Source organism: Aphelocoma coerulescens, chromosome 3, assembly GCF_041296385.1.
Source record: "Aphelocoma coerulescens isolate FSJ_1873_10779 chromosome 3, UR_Acoe_1.0, whole genome shotgun sequence".
NCBI lineage: Eukaryota > Metazoa > Chordata > Aves > Passeriformes > Corvidae > Aphelocoma > Aphelocoma coerulescens.
The window spans coordinates 44578081-44594033 of NC_091016.1; the positions used below are offsets into that span (position 1 = coordinate 44578081).

The 15953-nt window shown below is 36.6% G+C and overlaps 1 protein-coding gene across 5 annotated transcripts in view; it reads left to right on the forward strand.

Annotated features, from left to right (window-relative positions):
• The window catches only part of BIRC6 (baculoviral IAP repeat containing 6), a 179454-nt gene that overhangs the window by 16437 nt on the left and 147064 nt on the right, over positions 1-15953 (forward strand). For all 5 annotated transcript variants that reach the window (XM_069010018.1, XM_069010020.1, XM_069010022.1 and 2 more), the window contains exons 3-10: positions 1711-1848; positions 2212-2405; positions 4060-4171; positions 5435-5517; positions 6680-6902; positions 7003-7163; positions 9030-9088; positions 9785-11179. In XM_069010018.1, coding sequence (XP_068866119.1) covers positions 1711-1848; positions 2212-2405; positions 4060-4171; positions 5435-5517; positions 6680-6902; positions 7003-7163; positions 9030-9088; positions 9785-11179 — 2365 coding nt within the window. The remainder of the gene's footprint in view (positions 1-1710; positions 1849-2211; positions 2406-4059; positions 4172-5434; positions 5518-6679; positions 6903-7002; positions 7164-9029; positions 9089-9784; positions 11180-15953) is intronic.

Sequence of the window (15953 nt, forward strand, 5' to 3'; positions counted from 1 at the left end):
AAGAATGTGTGTTATGTGTGAGGTTTTTGCTATGCGACTTGAGTAGGAATAACAGCAGTAAAACGTTTCACAGAGGTCTCTGAAGAGAGCTTCCTGGGTTCTGCAGGCTTGCTGCCCACTGGCATCACTTTTACACCCTTTGTGGGTTACTAAAGAATCTTGGTATGTGTGGCTGAGTGTGAAGAAAGTGTCAGAGGTCAGGACCTTTCATAAGGTCTGCTGTGACAGGCTTACAGTCTCATATGGTTCAATACAACCAGTTTTTTGGCACAAATGTTCTTTGGTTCTAAAGAGTTTACAGACCCTTATTTACAGCACTTCTTTGTAAAGATATTTCCTGTAGAAAAAGAAATTTGGAGTTCCGTAGGAATAGCTTTGGGAGGTTCATCACCAGATCAGTGAGGTAGAAGACAAAACATTATCTGTCTTAAGTTCTTACTTTTAATTTTAAGGAGGCGGTAACCCAGACCTTGGAAAAATTTAGTAAATATTAAGCAAATGTCATACAAACTCATCTGTCCACCTCTTTCATCATAGAAAGGTCAAGAATTTTTATTCAAGGAAGGGTGTTTAGTTTCTGTTTGTCTCTAGAACTTTTCTGCAAAGTTTTGCACTTAAGTAGTCTTTTAATATGTTTGATCTGCTGGTAGTGCAGTGCACCTTTATGCGTTTCTAATTGTCAGCATTAACAAGTTATGAAGCAACCTCTATGCTATTTGGAATTACCAGTAGAACACTAAAATTTAGGAACTACCACAGTCTGTTTGTTGTTCTTCTGATACAACCTTAGCTAGGGGACTGGTTTGCCTTATTTCAGCCTTTCTTCTCCTGAATTTCCCAAGGACATACCCAAGGGGCCATTTGGTCCATTCTGTTTTGAGCAGTTTGTGGTTGTTTAAAGGACTGTCTGACCATTGTCTTTGGGAAATATTTCCCTGTGTTTGTAACTTGAAAGAATTCCTATCATGTTTTACAGATGTTAACCCACCTAACAGCAGATTTACAATACTCTGTGCCTTGTACATTAAGCATACCTTTTAAATCTTACCTGTCAACATGAAGTTAGCCGACAGCGGGATAAGCTCGAAACAAATGAGACTTGGAAGAAAAAGTCTATAAATGGATGCTTACAGCATTCTTTTCTTGCTGCATTATTTCTGAGTTTTAAGAGCAAATTTCTGAACTAGCCTGGAGTTTTTTTGCCTTGTTTTTCACCTTCATTGTATTAGCATTTTAAGTAATTTATTTCTAGTTTTGTTGCAGTGTTGTTGCTCTCATTATTATCTACCTTTTTGAAGATACAAAGCTACTCAGAAAATGTCAAGACTTTTGTTCTTGCTCTCACTTTTGTCCTTAAAGCTGAGTGAATCCTTTTGAAGAGAAAGCACTGGGCAATAGATGTGTCCTCACTGCTTGCTTTAATAGATCTTCAGTTTTAACTTTTATGACTGACTTGTTAACATTTGGTAATATTGCCCTTGAGGGAATTCGTAGTAATTACTGTTGCCATTGCTGAAGTTTATCTATTGGCTGGCCTATGAATTTGGAACATCTTACTCAGCTCTGGATCTTTTATGGGAATTATGCTGATATAATGTATGATAAAGTAGGATATGGCAAAGGACATTCCCTGGCGTGATGAAACAGGCGTAATTCCTGTTGTAGTTATTCAGCATGGATGCTAACTTTGCTTGCAAATCTGCATTTTAGGCTCAGCAGCTGTTATCTGCTTGCATAGAAAAAGTAGATGTTTCTAGCACAGAGGGATATGATTTGTTCATCACTCAACTGAAGGATGGCTTAAAAAATACCTCACATGAAACAGCAGCAAATCATAAAGTTGCAAAGGTAAGACTTTGTACTGTCTGACACGGATTTCCAAGTCTAATTTGTGTGTCTGCCACTGAAACATGCAAAATCTGTGACTCATTGTGGTGGATTTTGGTTGAAGACAGTGTAGTATATTATCTGTTCCTTAGTTTTCTGTGTGAAGCTTTACTTGGTAAGAGAATAAACACGGTTAGTTTCTTGCTGACAAAGCTTAAAATTTGAAGTTATTGACTTTCCTTGCGTTACGTATGTGTTGTTTTTGTGTGTCTGTTGTTGTATTTCTTGATGTAACGTGCTTAGTTTTGGTTTTGACACTTCTGTGATCTGTTTGTTGTTTAGATGTTAAAATTTTAAAATGTAGACGCTTCTTTTCTTATTTAGTGGGCAACGGTTACGTTCCACCTTCCTCATCATGTTTTGAAGTCTGTCGCCAGTGCCATTGTAAATGAACTCAAGAAGATAAATCAAAATATTGCTGCCTTACCTGTAGCATCCTCTGTGATGGATAGGTTATCTTACCTCTTACCCAGCGCACGGCCAGAGCTTGGTGTGGGACCTGGACGATCTGTGGACAGGTACATTAAGACAAAATAAGTGATGAATTTGACTCCTTAGTTGTATCAGAATAAGCTCTTAGATGGCTTTAACTTACTTGCCTGAGAATTAATCCTATTTGTGCTTTGTTGCTCTTACACATACAGCTAATTAACTGTTCAATGCACGCTGTGCCATACATATTACTGAATTTAACAAAGCCTTTATGGATGCCACAAGACTGTCTGGGTTTCAACTTTAATGCCAGGCAAATTGAATTCACTTTGCTCTTAATCCCAACATATACTTTAGAAAGGTAACAATTGCAGCATTAAATACATACTACACTGTATCCTGAAGTAAATTCATTTTCCTTCATACAAGAAAGAGTCATACCTATGTTTTATGGTTTAGAAGTTTAGGAAGTTACCTTTTCAGACCATTATATATGCTACTTCTGAACTCTCTAGTCACCTGGTATGTATTTGGGGTCAGAGAACATTTTACATCAGATGGTTGCTTCGTCTCTTTTTGATCCAAGTGGCCATGTATACACAGGCAAGTAATCCATTCTTTTAACTTTCATAAGCTGAAACTAGTTAGAATACTGGTAAATCTTCTAAGTCTGTAAATTAATTCTTTCTTGAAAGTGTCTGTACAAATATAATTTTGCAAATGTATTATCATTTCTTATACCTCAAATAATTTAATCAATTTGATTACATCTCTTAACTTCCCCTTCCCAAGCCTTCAGGTTCTACCTGTGCATCACCATATTGTATTTCGATTAGAGCTCTCCCAAGATCTGTCTCTCGAACTGGTACAATGTCAAGTTAAGATAGCTCTTATGTGGGTGTTGCTAGAATAGATTACTTCCTTGGCAGGAAATGTTTTAATATTTCCATTCCTTTATAAGACAGCAAAAATCTCCTGAAACTGAGGAGCCAAAACAGGAAATAAGGCACCTTTCCATCCAGCAGCACTAGTTCTTGGGAGAACAAAATCCTGTCAAGGGAAAAGAAAAACTGATACTCATTTCTCATGTACTGTTGCAGATGAGCGACATGCACTGAGTGAAGGTGGAAAGGAGAGGAACTTCTTTGCTCTGTAACTGTTGAGTTGCAGAGGGGTTCATATTTTGGGACTTAGTAGTTTAAAATTTATAAGTATTATAGTATGTGGTGAGTGGTGACTGTGGGGGGGTTGTACCATGTATTCAGTTAACCTAAAATATTGCTTTACACTATTTTTAAATATGCATATTCATATCTATTTGACTAAGAACCCCAAATATTTGCAGTAGTTGTCATGTTAAAAAAAAATCCAACTCTCTTGCAGTTCTTTTGGTCTAGATTCTCCACCTTCCTTAGATGCAGAATAGCTTTGGGTATTTGATCCTTTTCTGCTGGTAGATCAAATAGGCTACCTGGAAGCTTATTTTATTAATCATGCTTTTAAGGCCTGTAGGTTATTGTATGGCTTTTCATTTTTTACTGGGGATGTACTTTAAGCACCCAAGTGAGGGAAGTTTGTAACTTTCCTGTAATAGTTAATTATAATTTTATGTATAAGTTATAGGTAACTATTCATGCTATTTCTAATGGTTACTAAAGCACTGAAAGTATCTCATAAACAGGTGAGGTTTTAAATTTTAAGTGGCAGCTTTGGGTAACGTAGAGTTTTTCACCTTTCTAGGTCTTTGATGTATAGTGAGGCTAACAGACGGGAGACGTTCACTTCATGGCCTCACGTGGGTTATCGGTGGGCACAGCCAGATCCTATGGCTCAAGCTGGATTCTATCACCAGGTAAAAGATTTAGTTGTACTTAGTATTTGTTCTCTAGGTGGGACAGTGGAGGAAAAAAGGTGGTGATGTTTTTTGGTGGGTTTTTTTTTTCCTCTTTTTTTAATGGATTCTTTCAATTATGCATGAACCATAAAAACTTTGTCATTTAGCTCTTTTTCTTTTTTTTAAGTTTCAGGGGGTTTCGGTGCCTTGAGTTTGCTTCTTTTTTTTTGGGTTGGATCACAGAAAATACTGTTCTGAACTTGAGCATATAAAATTTTTCTACATATCAGATTGATCAGAGTTAAACAATGGTAATAAAGATGAAATTGGTTGTTATGTAGAATGTCTTTCTCCTTGTTAGATTGTTGAGTAAATAATCCTTTTTATAGTACAAGTAAAGCAAAAGAGCAATAAGCTTGGCACTGGAGTTCTCTAACCATATTTTCTAGTAGAACTTGAACGGTACTGTATCAAACAGAGGTCCTAGATCACATTAAATTGTTAGGCTTAGTGAACAAAGACCACCTCAACATTTTATTCCACTACTTTTGCTTATTTCCATTTTTCATTTTTGAAATTATTCCTGCCGTAAAAAAAAATATTATAATATGGATTTAGATAATGATGGCTGGGCAGTGCCTGTCATTTGACAGCAATATTGTCTGCCTCATTATGTCAGCTGCAAAGCCCGACAGGTGCAAGTGGATTAACTTTTTGGATGATTTCTTAAAGTAGTACAGAAGGAGAAATGCAGGAAATTCATATGTGAGAATTGCATCTGCATATTCCCAAGCATGTCTTGAAATGAGGTCATGAAAATGCAAAATTTTAAGAGAATGGAAATTTTGATTGTTTTTCCTCAGTTACTTCAGCTAGTAACAACTGTTCTTTTCATAGGAGTGATAGAGAATACTTTATGTCCTAAGAGATTAGTTGGAATATTTTTTAACCTGTGTTTATCCAAGCATTTATTCTGCTGCAGTTCTAAATTTTTTGAACTTTGTGAACTTCTGCCAAAGAAAAAAAAGTAATTTCTGTTCTGTGTCTGTGGTTTGCATCGAATGACTTGCATGAATGTTAGTTCTGGATCTCTTCTATAGTAATGTGTATCCTTTTTTATTGTGAAATACTGCCACTTTGTAGTATATGTTTTGTGGCCTTTTATATGTTTGATGTGATGCTTTAGTATGTCACTAGAAGGAAAGGACTTGATCACTTAGTTAAAAGTTTTTCACAGTACATAGCTGAATAAATTTCAAGTGTTTCTTCCTATTTTCATAGCCTGCTTCATCAGGAGATGACAGAGCCATGTGCTTTACCTGTAGTGTGTGCTTGGTGTGCTGGGAGCCTACAGATGAACCTTGGTAAGTTTAATGATGTTTGAAGTAGGCTTAATTTTGTGTTAAAGAGGTTAGAAATCTTCGAAGGACAAAAATCAGCATAGCTCAGTGGTATTTCTGGTGAGTTTAGGACAAGTCATTGACAAAAATAGCTTTCTAAAATGATTCCATGGAACAAATCACAAAAAGATTTGATGTACTATATCAAATTTCTGTGTAATGCTAAACCAAAAACTTTGTTGTTGGATTTATTTCTTAATTCTGATTTGCTATTTCATTTCAAATTGCTCCTTGAGAGTTGTCAGCCAATACTTCTGTGCAGGGATCCAAACTGAGCCTTCTCTTTGATTGTGACTAGAACACGTCTCTTTCCAAGTTCAAAAACTGCCATGGCTATGTAGTATGTATTTGCCTTTTATGTGAGGTTGCAGCATCCATTACTAGTTTCCTGAATAATCTAAAATTGTGCATAGTGACAGAAATGTGGGACCTTACACTGATTAAAGAATTCTTAATGTAATTTTTTTCTTGAATAGTTGGTAGTTTATAATCTTTTCTTGAACACATTGGATTCCTGACTTGCTGGAAGCTTTTCCTTGTAATATTATCTTCATAGTTTTTGTCTACTCCTTTCACTTAGGATTTTCAAGACATTTTGTGGCTGTGTAATTGCTCTTGTCATGTCTCTGCCTTAGTTGTATATCAAGATTAGGTCTTTTCCGTGCTTCTGGGTCAATGTGACATTTAGGACTGTTTTCAGTTTTGATTTATTTATTTGTGGATATAGAACTAAAAATGAGACATTGGTTCTAAAGCTACTCATAACATTGGAGTTTTAATGTACGTTAATTTATGTGCATTAATGTGCTTTTCTTCATGGGGACACGATTAGCTACTGCTTATAGAACAATTAGTTTTTAATGGACTAATTGTATTAAGAGCACTGTGTAGATTGATCTATTTGAATATGAAAGTGCATTGAGTGATCAAAGTCTTTAATACAGTCTGCTATTGACAATCAGGGAAAGCTGTGTTAGTAACTTCAGAACTCTCTTGTATGGTTGACTGCAGTACAGTTCAAATAGTTCTGTTTCAGTTTCACTTCTAGGGCTTAGCTTGTACATGCTGTGTGTATTTTTCACAGTAAGAAATCATTATTTTCTGTGGTTTTTTTTAATCTGAAAAGGTCTGAACATGAGAGACATTCCCCAAACTGCCCGTTTGTCAAGGGTGAGCACACTCAGAATGTACCTCTTTCAGTCACGCTGGCAACAAGTCCAGCACAATTTCCCTGCACAGATGGCACTGACAGAATAACCTGCTTTGGATCTGGAAGTTGCCCTCATTTTCTAGCTGCTGCAACAAAACGAGGAAAGATCTGCATATGGGATGTTTCCAAACTTATGAAGGTATGCAATATAAACAATCATTTTTCATCTACTCTTTACTGATTAGGCAAATCTTGATTCAAAATCAAATACCTTTTCTGTTTTTGTTGTTATTTCTCAGGTCCACTTAAAATTTGAAATCAATGCGTATGATCCCGCTATTGTGCAGCAACTTATGTTATCAGGAGAACAGAGCTCAGGGGTTGACTCAAGGAGACCAACACTAGCATGGTTAGAAGATTCATCTAGCTGCTCAGACATACCAAAATTAGAAGGAGACAGGTATGCCAGTCTACAAAATTAGAAATATGAAATGCTGCTGTGTAAGTGCTACATGCCATTTAGCAAAGTCATGCTTTATGAAACGTAAGATTGGTAATTTTCTTTTCATGGAAATAATATTTTTAGTCACGCTATATTTGTATACAACTGAACACTGGAAAAAGACTAATCTAAATGTCTATTTTTTAAGCCAGTTTCCTGCTGTTCTAGTTTGTATATTCCACTAGCAGAGAGATTGCAGATCTCGTTGCTGCCCTATGCTGATATTTCTGAGGCAGAGAAAAAAGAGAAAGGAATATAAGTTTTGGATTAGCTTTTCATTTTAGTTATGGATTATACATTTCAGATTTTGAAAATAAAGGCTCCTCATGGACTTCTGGAACATGCTTTTCCCTGATTGGTTCTCCATAATTTGGATTACGTCATTCTGAAAATAAACTGTGTGGATGTGCTAGGAATTTGTACTTCCTTGCGTACCTTTAATACATGTGTACAGACTCTAAGCAATTAGATAGTCCTGTTGCAAGGGTTTGGATAAGCTACAGGGTATGCCAGTGCTTAGAAAGTGTGACATGAGAAAAGGAGTATTTCACTCGTGCTTCATACAGTCTCTTACTGGGAACTCTTGTCTGGTATTGCCAAAGCTCAAAAGAGTGAATAACTGTTGGAAAAATTAGAACAAAAGGTGTTTGGGGAGTGTTGCTAGTTTTCTGAATGTTTCTTCTTAAACTTCAGCAGCAAGAAGAAAGTAAGAATACTGCTACATGCACAGGGAGGTAAATCTTTGGTTTTAAGCTTGGTGTGATATCTGTAGTAGTGCAGAGCGAATATGAGTCTTGCTCTTCTGAAGACATGGGCAATATCTGCATGTGGGGCCTAACAGCTGCCTGGACTCTTACTGTAGCTTTAGGGCTGTGAACTCCTTAAGAGTCAAAGAATTAAACTGATTTTAAGAGCTGGATAAAGGACAGTGTGATCATGCTCCTCAGAACTAAGCACCTTTCATTTCATTTAACCTACATGAAGTTTACTATCACTTCTCTGCTTAAGGGGAAGCTGGATGAGAGTCAAAGTGCTGAATTGTCTCTGTTGTGTTGTGAAGTGAAGGTTGATCAGGTTTGGCCCAAAAAAGATCTGTTTCTTGGGTATGAGGAAGAAGCATCCAGTTTGGTGAAGTTTGAGGATCTGACTTGGTATTTTGAGTAGTTATACCTGAAGCTGCAAAGGGATTACTGTTCTTCCTGTGTGTAAGGAGCCTGTAATAGTAAATAATTTCTTTTATTAGAAAAGTCAGATGCATTAATTATTCATATATTCTTAGAACTACTCAGGGACCTATTTCTCCTGAAAAGGTATCTTGAACAGAATCTGTTTTAATGACAAAATGATTAATCTGGCAGTACTTTTAAAACCAACACACTACTCATACCTTGTTTCTTTACTAGCTTCAAAATCGCTCTGGTAGAATTGAAGACCAGTCTGTCAGCCCTACTTTCCAGAGATTATTTTGGGGAATTTGACGATGTCAGTATTAATTTTTAGATGTCCTGATAGTATGGTTTTATTTTTCTTGGAATGATTCCTGAGAACTGGCTTTCATTTTAATTCCATTTATGCCTGAATTGTACAATACAGTAGTAGAATGGGACAAAAAGAAATCTGATCTAATGGTTTGATAAGGGAGGAAAAAAGTCTTTATGTTGTTGGTGTCTGTGATGTACTCATCAATGGATGAACAATGCTGGCTAAAAGGAATGGCCAGTTTTAGTACACATCGTGGTTTTTTTCCTAATTTTTACTAATTTAATTAAAAATAAGCATGCAGTTAGAGTGTGCATGGTGTCATTCGTGCATTATTTTTTTCAGTGATGACCTACTGGAGGATTCAGACAGTGAAGAGCATTCCAGATCGGAATCTGTGACAGGTAGGTTATAGCTGATCTGTTGTATGTGTAATAGTTTAGAGGTGAAAGGGGAAATTCTTCTTTCAGGTTTTTAAAAAAACCGCTGTCAAAACCGATGATACTATATTCATATGGTATGTATTAGAAAAAAGGAAAAGGATTTACCTTGAAAGCAATGCCAGTATTTAAGGCATTCTTTGTGGGGGAGAGATTGCATACAGGAGAAAAGAAAAACTGCACTTTGTTGGTTAATAAATGTCTTTTTTGACAACAAGCATTGCTTATCTTGCTGTCAATAAAACACACAAACCAAGATAAAAGAACTTTCTTAGAACAGGAACAAATTACAGCTGTACAAAACGCTTTCAATTCAGGGGATTGCCAGAAAGAGTTCCTGTGTCTTGATTGTTTTCCTAAGGGTATGCACTTTGACAAAGTATTTTTCTTCCTGAATAAGGATTTCATATGGAAGCAAAACAGTGCTATGCATGGTGTTGTATTATTTTCTTAGAGTTGGAAATTTTGATGGAGGGAGGATTACATGTTTATTTTCTATAATCCAGTTTACATCTTTGAGTAAGGATCACCAAGTGGGGGAAAAAAGAGCATGAGATGTAGAAAAATATACTTTTTTCCCAATAAACAGTAATAGATGCAGTATGATTCCTGTTTTGTCTTTTGAGGATTTGTATTATGTTAAACTTTTTTGTTTTAAAGGGCATACATCACAAAAAGAAACTATGGAAGTCAGCCTTGATATAACAGCTCTCAGTGTTCTTCAGCAACCTGAAAAGCTTCAGTGGGAAATTGTTGCAAATGTTCTGGAAGACACAGTCAAAGATCTAGAGGAACTTGGGGCAAATCCCTGTTTGACCAACTGTAAGAGTGAAAAGATGAAGGAAAAACATCTAGAACAACACAACATTCCCTTTCCTTGTTTATTAGCTGGAGGTCTATTAACATACAAATCACCTGCTACCTCTCCTGTTAGCAGTAACTCTCAGAGATCACTGGATGGCTTAAGTAGGACTCGAGGTGAGAGTGTCTCGGAACAGGGATCAACTGACAATGAATCCTGCACTAATTCAGAACTGAATTCCCCTCTAGTAAGGAGGACTTTGCCTGTATTGCTGCTGTACAGCATTAAGGAGTCTGATGAAAAAGCGGGAAAACTCTTTTCACAGATGAACAATATTATGAGTAAAAGTATACATGATGATGGTTTCACAGTTCCACAGATCATTGAAATGGAGCTGGACAGTCAGGAACAGTTGCTGTTACAGGACCCCCCTGTGACTTACATTCAGCAGTTTGCGGACGCTGCAGCCAATCTGACATCTCCGGACTCGGACAAGTGGAGCTCTATGGTTCCCAAGCCTGGGACTTTGGTTCAGTGCCTGCGTCTGCCAAAGTTTGCAGAGGAGGAGAACCTGTGTGTAGATTCAATCACACCTTGTGCAGATGGAGTTCATCTCTTAGTAGGACTGCGGACTTGTCCTGTTGAATCCCTGAGTGCAATAAATCAAGTAGAGGCCTTGAATAATTTAAATAAATTAAACTCGGCACTATGTAATAGAAGGAAGGGGGAACTAGAATCAAGTCTTGCTGTAGTAAATGGCACGAGTATTGATGTAATCCAGCATGAGTCACCAGCAGATGTACCAACTCCTTTAATAATTCAGCCTGAGCAGAGAAGTGTTAGTGGTGGATACCTAGTGCTTTATAAGATGAATTATGCCACTAGAATAGTTACTCTAGAGGAGGAACCAGTAAAAATCCAGCATATCAAAGACCCCCAAGACACAATTACCTCAATGATTTTGCTCCCACCAGATATACTGGATAATCGAGAGGACGACTGTGAGGAGCCTGTAGAGGAAATACAATTAACTTCTAAAAATGGCAGTGGGAGAGAGAGAAGATCTGAGATCTCTACTCTTGGGCACCTGGTAATAACTACTCAGGGAGGATATGTAAAAATATTAGATCTTTCGAATTTTGAAATTCTGGCCAAAGTGGAGCCACCTAAAAAAGAGGGCACGGAGGAACCAGATATGTTTGTCTCTGTGATATACTGTTCGGGCACAGACAGATTATGTGCGTGCACCAAAGGTAAGACTTTTCTTTAATTTTTTTTTTAAATTACTGATTTTACTGTATTTGGATTATATTGCAGAATTTAGAATCTAAATTTCAAATTCCACTGGATTTACATACAGTTTAGTGATCTAGGAAGCATGGACTCAAGTTAATTCCTTGCCTTAAATGTCTATTTTAATCTCTAGAATGGCAGTAATTCTTGTGTGTGTCTAATTCTTGTAGAGGCACAGATTTCTTAAGTCCAAAACAAATAGAAGTAATTCTTGTATGTAATTATTTCTATGATAGAGAAATCACATTTCAGAAAAATGTCTCCTGCCTGTAATTGATGATATTCAAGAGAGCAGAGAAGATAATGCTTTTATAACTTTTTCAAGTGTATCTTCATTCAGGTAGCATGCTGCTGGTTCTGCTTCAGCTTTTTACAATTGGGGTCATACTATCTTAAGTTTTAGAGCCAGACTATCCATGCAGGGTTCTTAAGTCTTTTTTTCCAAATGAACATGAAGGCATTTTGGGGAAGGGGGCAAGTAGGAGCAGAGTGTAACTCAAGTCCAGGTAACAACTACTTTGTCGAAGTCCCTAAACCACCACACAGCTCCCCACTTCCTTGTGTCACATTGGAGCCCTGGAAACAGCTCTGGGTGTCATCCAGCTGCGTTCCTCCATGCCCCGGTGTTTTATTTAGTTCTCCTGCAGTTGATTGCAGCTCCACTGGAAATGCTTAGGCTCTCAGAGGAGCTAAGCTGATGGGATGGTTCATACATTTCAAATAGATTTCTACCAATATCATGTTGAGCTTCCTCTTTACTGGAAGAATTGAAATTGGTACCTTTTTTGCTTTCATGGTGGTGTCACACGAATTATAAACTCCTGCTGTGAGCAGCTGTTAAATCAGATTTACTTGTTATTTCCAACAGATAAAGTCAAGTTTATTGTAAACATCTCAGCTTTCTTAAAGATTCCATGTTTGTCACTCACCTACCAAGACTTCTAGAAGTGGGCATTTTAGATTTGCTTTTTAAATATAAATGAAAACATTGGAAGTTAGTAACTACTATTTATGTTTGCAGGTTCCCAAGGTTAATATTCCTATTTGCTAAATTGTTCTCTTTTGGTGACTGCTTTTGAAGAAATATCTATTAAACTGTTTCAACTGTATTTAATAATGCACACTTTTTCCTGGTTAAAATGGAACTGTAACTGAAAGGTTACTTGCCTTTGAAAACTTTTATATCATATCCATGTCATAATTTTTTTACCTTATACTTAGCTGATCAAACTGCAATCTCATTGAAAAGACCTCCAAACAGAATTTTTTTTTTCTACAGATTTTTATTACTATTAATTTCTTTCTTGCATCAAATCTGTTTTGTCTTTCTTGTGTTTTAAGATTCATGGTAAAAGTTAAAGGCCTTGTTGTTATCATGCATGGTACTTTTCCATCCAATATTAGTGCATATGGTAATTATATTCTTGTACTTTTGGTGTCATGTAAACTTCTTTGGGGCACAGAGTGTAAGATATACAGGTCTCTTGAGTTGGAAGCATTTGTTCTCTGTGTGTAGGAGTACTTTGTCTCTGCCTAGATAACCACCATCTCTGTTACTGACTGGGAATACTTCCATCCTGTTTGTAATGGATAAGCACATCATTCTGCTTTCCCAGGAAATCTCTCTCAGTATTATAATATACATCTAGTAGTTTATAAATGGCTTTGTTGGATTGCTTTTGTTCGTGCTGCCCTTAAGATGACTAAGATTTTGGGGTATTTTTTCTTCTGTAGCCCAGTATGCTACAGGTATCAAGCCAGCCTGCAAGGTTCCTCTTTTGAATGTAGTACTTTGTTTACTTAAAAAAAAAAAATCCACTGATTATTCTTATCTTTCATTTATACCCACTACACCTCTATTTGGAACTTCCATTTTCTGCTCGAACATGTACTTTGGAGTTCATTATTTTCATTGCTTAAATGTCTTTAGAGGCTTTCAATTTTTATTCCTTTTTTAACATTTCAGTCACTGTTTTTTATATATATATATATATAAATATATATATATATATATATAAAAATTAAGTCCGCAGCCGTCATAAATACTTAGGGGCCAATGTCCATTAGAAGTTTGGATTTCTGGATCTGATGCTACGTATGTCCAAAGCCTCAGAGTCAAAACATTTATGCCAAAATATGACACTTGGTAAAGAATGACTTGAACTGAAATGTTTATAAATAAGGTATAAAAGGCATAAAATTCAGGAACACCGAGAGAAAAAGCAAATCAAGGACCTCAACTATTAATATAACTTTTTAAATCCTCCATCTTATTGTAAGTTTGAATAGCTTAATATATGGAATAGGTTTTGCATAATTTTCCTTGTCTTCAATCATATTCGTCCTTTAAACTTTTGGTTTAAATGGGTAGAATTTCTTTATTAGCGAGGTGGCTGAAGATGAGGGTTTTTCCTGTTATTATTTTTTCTTAAGTGCAATTTTCTCAGGCTTCTTCACAAATCACTTTGAGGTCTTTGCTCCTCTAGGTTTACTGCCACATGTGGGATGGTGCCTGCAGTCTGACAGCATTAGAAAGATATGCTGAAAGTGGAATAACTATATTCACTGATGTGTTCAACATTATTCCATCTAGAAAGGAGCTTGTAGTTCAAAGACAAAAATGAAAATGTTCTGTGAAAGTTTTGGAACATACATGCATTGGAAATGCTTGGATGATGTTGGAAAATATTCAGGCATGAGCAGTGTATTCTTTCCTGTTTACTTGTTTTGGACGTCAGAGCAGGCAAAGAGGTATTTTAATATCTGAAAGTTCTGAATGCAGAATAGCCTTTTCTTCTGTTTCTCCTGCTTGTTGAAGTATTATTTTCATTGGCAGAGCATAAAAAATTTTTCCATAGCTGCCTCTAAGGTATAACTGAAAAAGAAACCTCTGTGTGAATGGGTGCTTCAGATCTGGAGTGGTTTTCTGGAAAGATGTTTTAGGACCTGCGTTTGACGTCATCCATCTTTGTGAGTCACACTTGAGAATGTTGCCTCTTGGTGTCAGCCTCAGGTACTTACCTGTTTCTGCAAGGATTTCCTGAGCTTGACCTCTGGGGAAAAGCGTGCAAGTAATATTCTTGGTTCCAGTTCCGTTAGGCAAACATAGGGAACTTCAATGTCTTTGTATTTTGCTTTCTTCTCTTCCCCTTGGCCAAGGTAGACTATATGTAATATCCCTCTTAGCAGTGCTTTGGCGGCTCTCATATGGGGGTTCAGATGTTTTCTCTTGTGTCATTAATATGACAGCCTAAACTCTGCTTTTGTAATATTCTAAATAATCAGTGAGAAAATAAAAAAAATTCTTTATTCTAGGCAGCAGGTACTGTTTTTGAATAGGTATATAGCTGTAGGGTGTTCTTTTGATATTTGAAGTCTATTATCTTTTGTTTAAGAGGGTCAGATATAGTTTCTTATTGCTGGATTGTGCTCACCTGAAATTTTGAGTGTGTTACATTATAACATTTTACAGGTTCTACATTGTAACAAGAGTTTTTTAGTCCCTCCCTTTTGTTGGAAAAGGATTTTTTTTACAGCTGGATATTGGTGTGTTCACAGTGAGTTGCCTATGCTGCTATTTCTTACCTGCAAGCCTGGCAGAACTGGATGGCACTTGGATACATTTAAGAATTGACTCCCCCAAATCTCGTACCTTTAATTTATAGCAATTTTCTTGCTCTTAAGTTCTAAATACTGTACTAATCACACTCTGTAGCTTTTTCCTCATTTCGTTTAGATATCTTATTTGCTTCTTCCTTGTCATTAGGCTTTGTCTGCCCTGTGTACTGTGTATTTGAAATTCAGGAATCAATTTAGTATTTTCAATTTTCTACCTTTTTCAGCAATGGAGTGTAATAGGATTGGAGAGAGGTCAAGTTTTTTCCCCATCAGAATTAGTGTTGGAAGTGATGCAAAGAGCTCATCTTCAAGTCAGGGTCAATTACACTTACCCACTCAAAAACAGAGTACTGTACACCATTTTCAAACACCTTCAACGTGGAGATTTAAGAGTCTACTCATGAAATTTCTCTTGCTGCATGCTGTCTTTGATGATTTTTTTCACTAGTGTTTAGCCTGTATCATCTTTGTCACTGGGGTGGTATCTGTTGTACTATTCATTATGAATATGGCAAAGAGTTTTCTTAACAAAAGTAGGGAAAGACAGTGTTTATTTAGGTGCTGTCCTTCTCCAACCATTCATTTTCTCAAGCTGAATATCTCAAATCCTTTTAAATTTTATAAAAGTAAAAAAAAACCAAAGCAACCTTTACTTTCCCCTCCCAAACGATCTATCAAGTCAGTCGCATGTTTCTTGATGAGATATGCAAAACCAGGTCCAGTAATCCTACAGATGAATTCCTTAGGCAGCTCTGGAGTCTGTACATACCATGTGTGTGTATATATAGTGGAATGTTTGCACTTTTGAGCAGGAGATTGAATGAGGTTCCTCATCTGACTCACAAGAGCCTCTCCTATAAAACTGCTGTCTAGCTAATTTTGTTTCATCCTGTAACAGGGCTTTTAATTATTTCTCTCTAGGCATAGTAACTTTCATTTGTCTCTATTCAATTGCATTCTATTGTTTCAAAGTCGAGGCAAAATTTTATAACTAAAATCTCCAAGAGTGGTGTAAATGGGAGTGTCTCCAAAAGTAGTGTGTTAGTGAGGTTTTGGGATAGCTTGACATTTTTCAAGTGTTCTGAACTTGCACGTTTAGAGCTAACCAGTGACAAG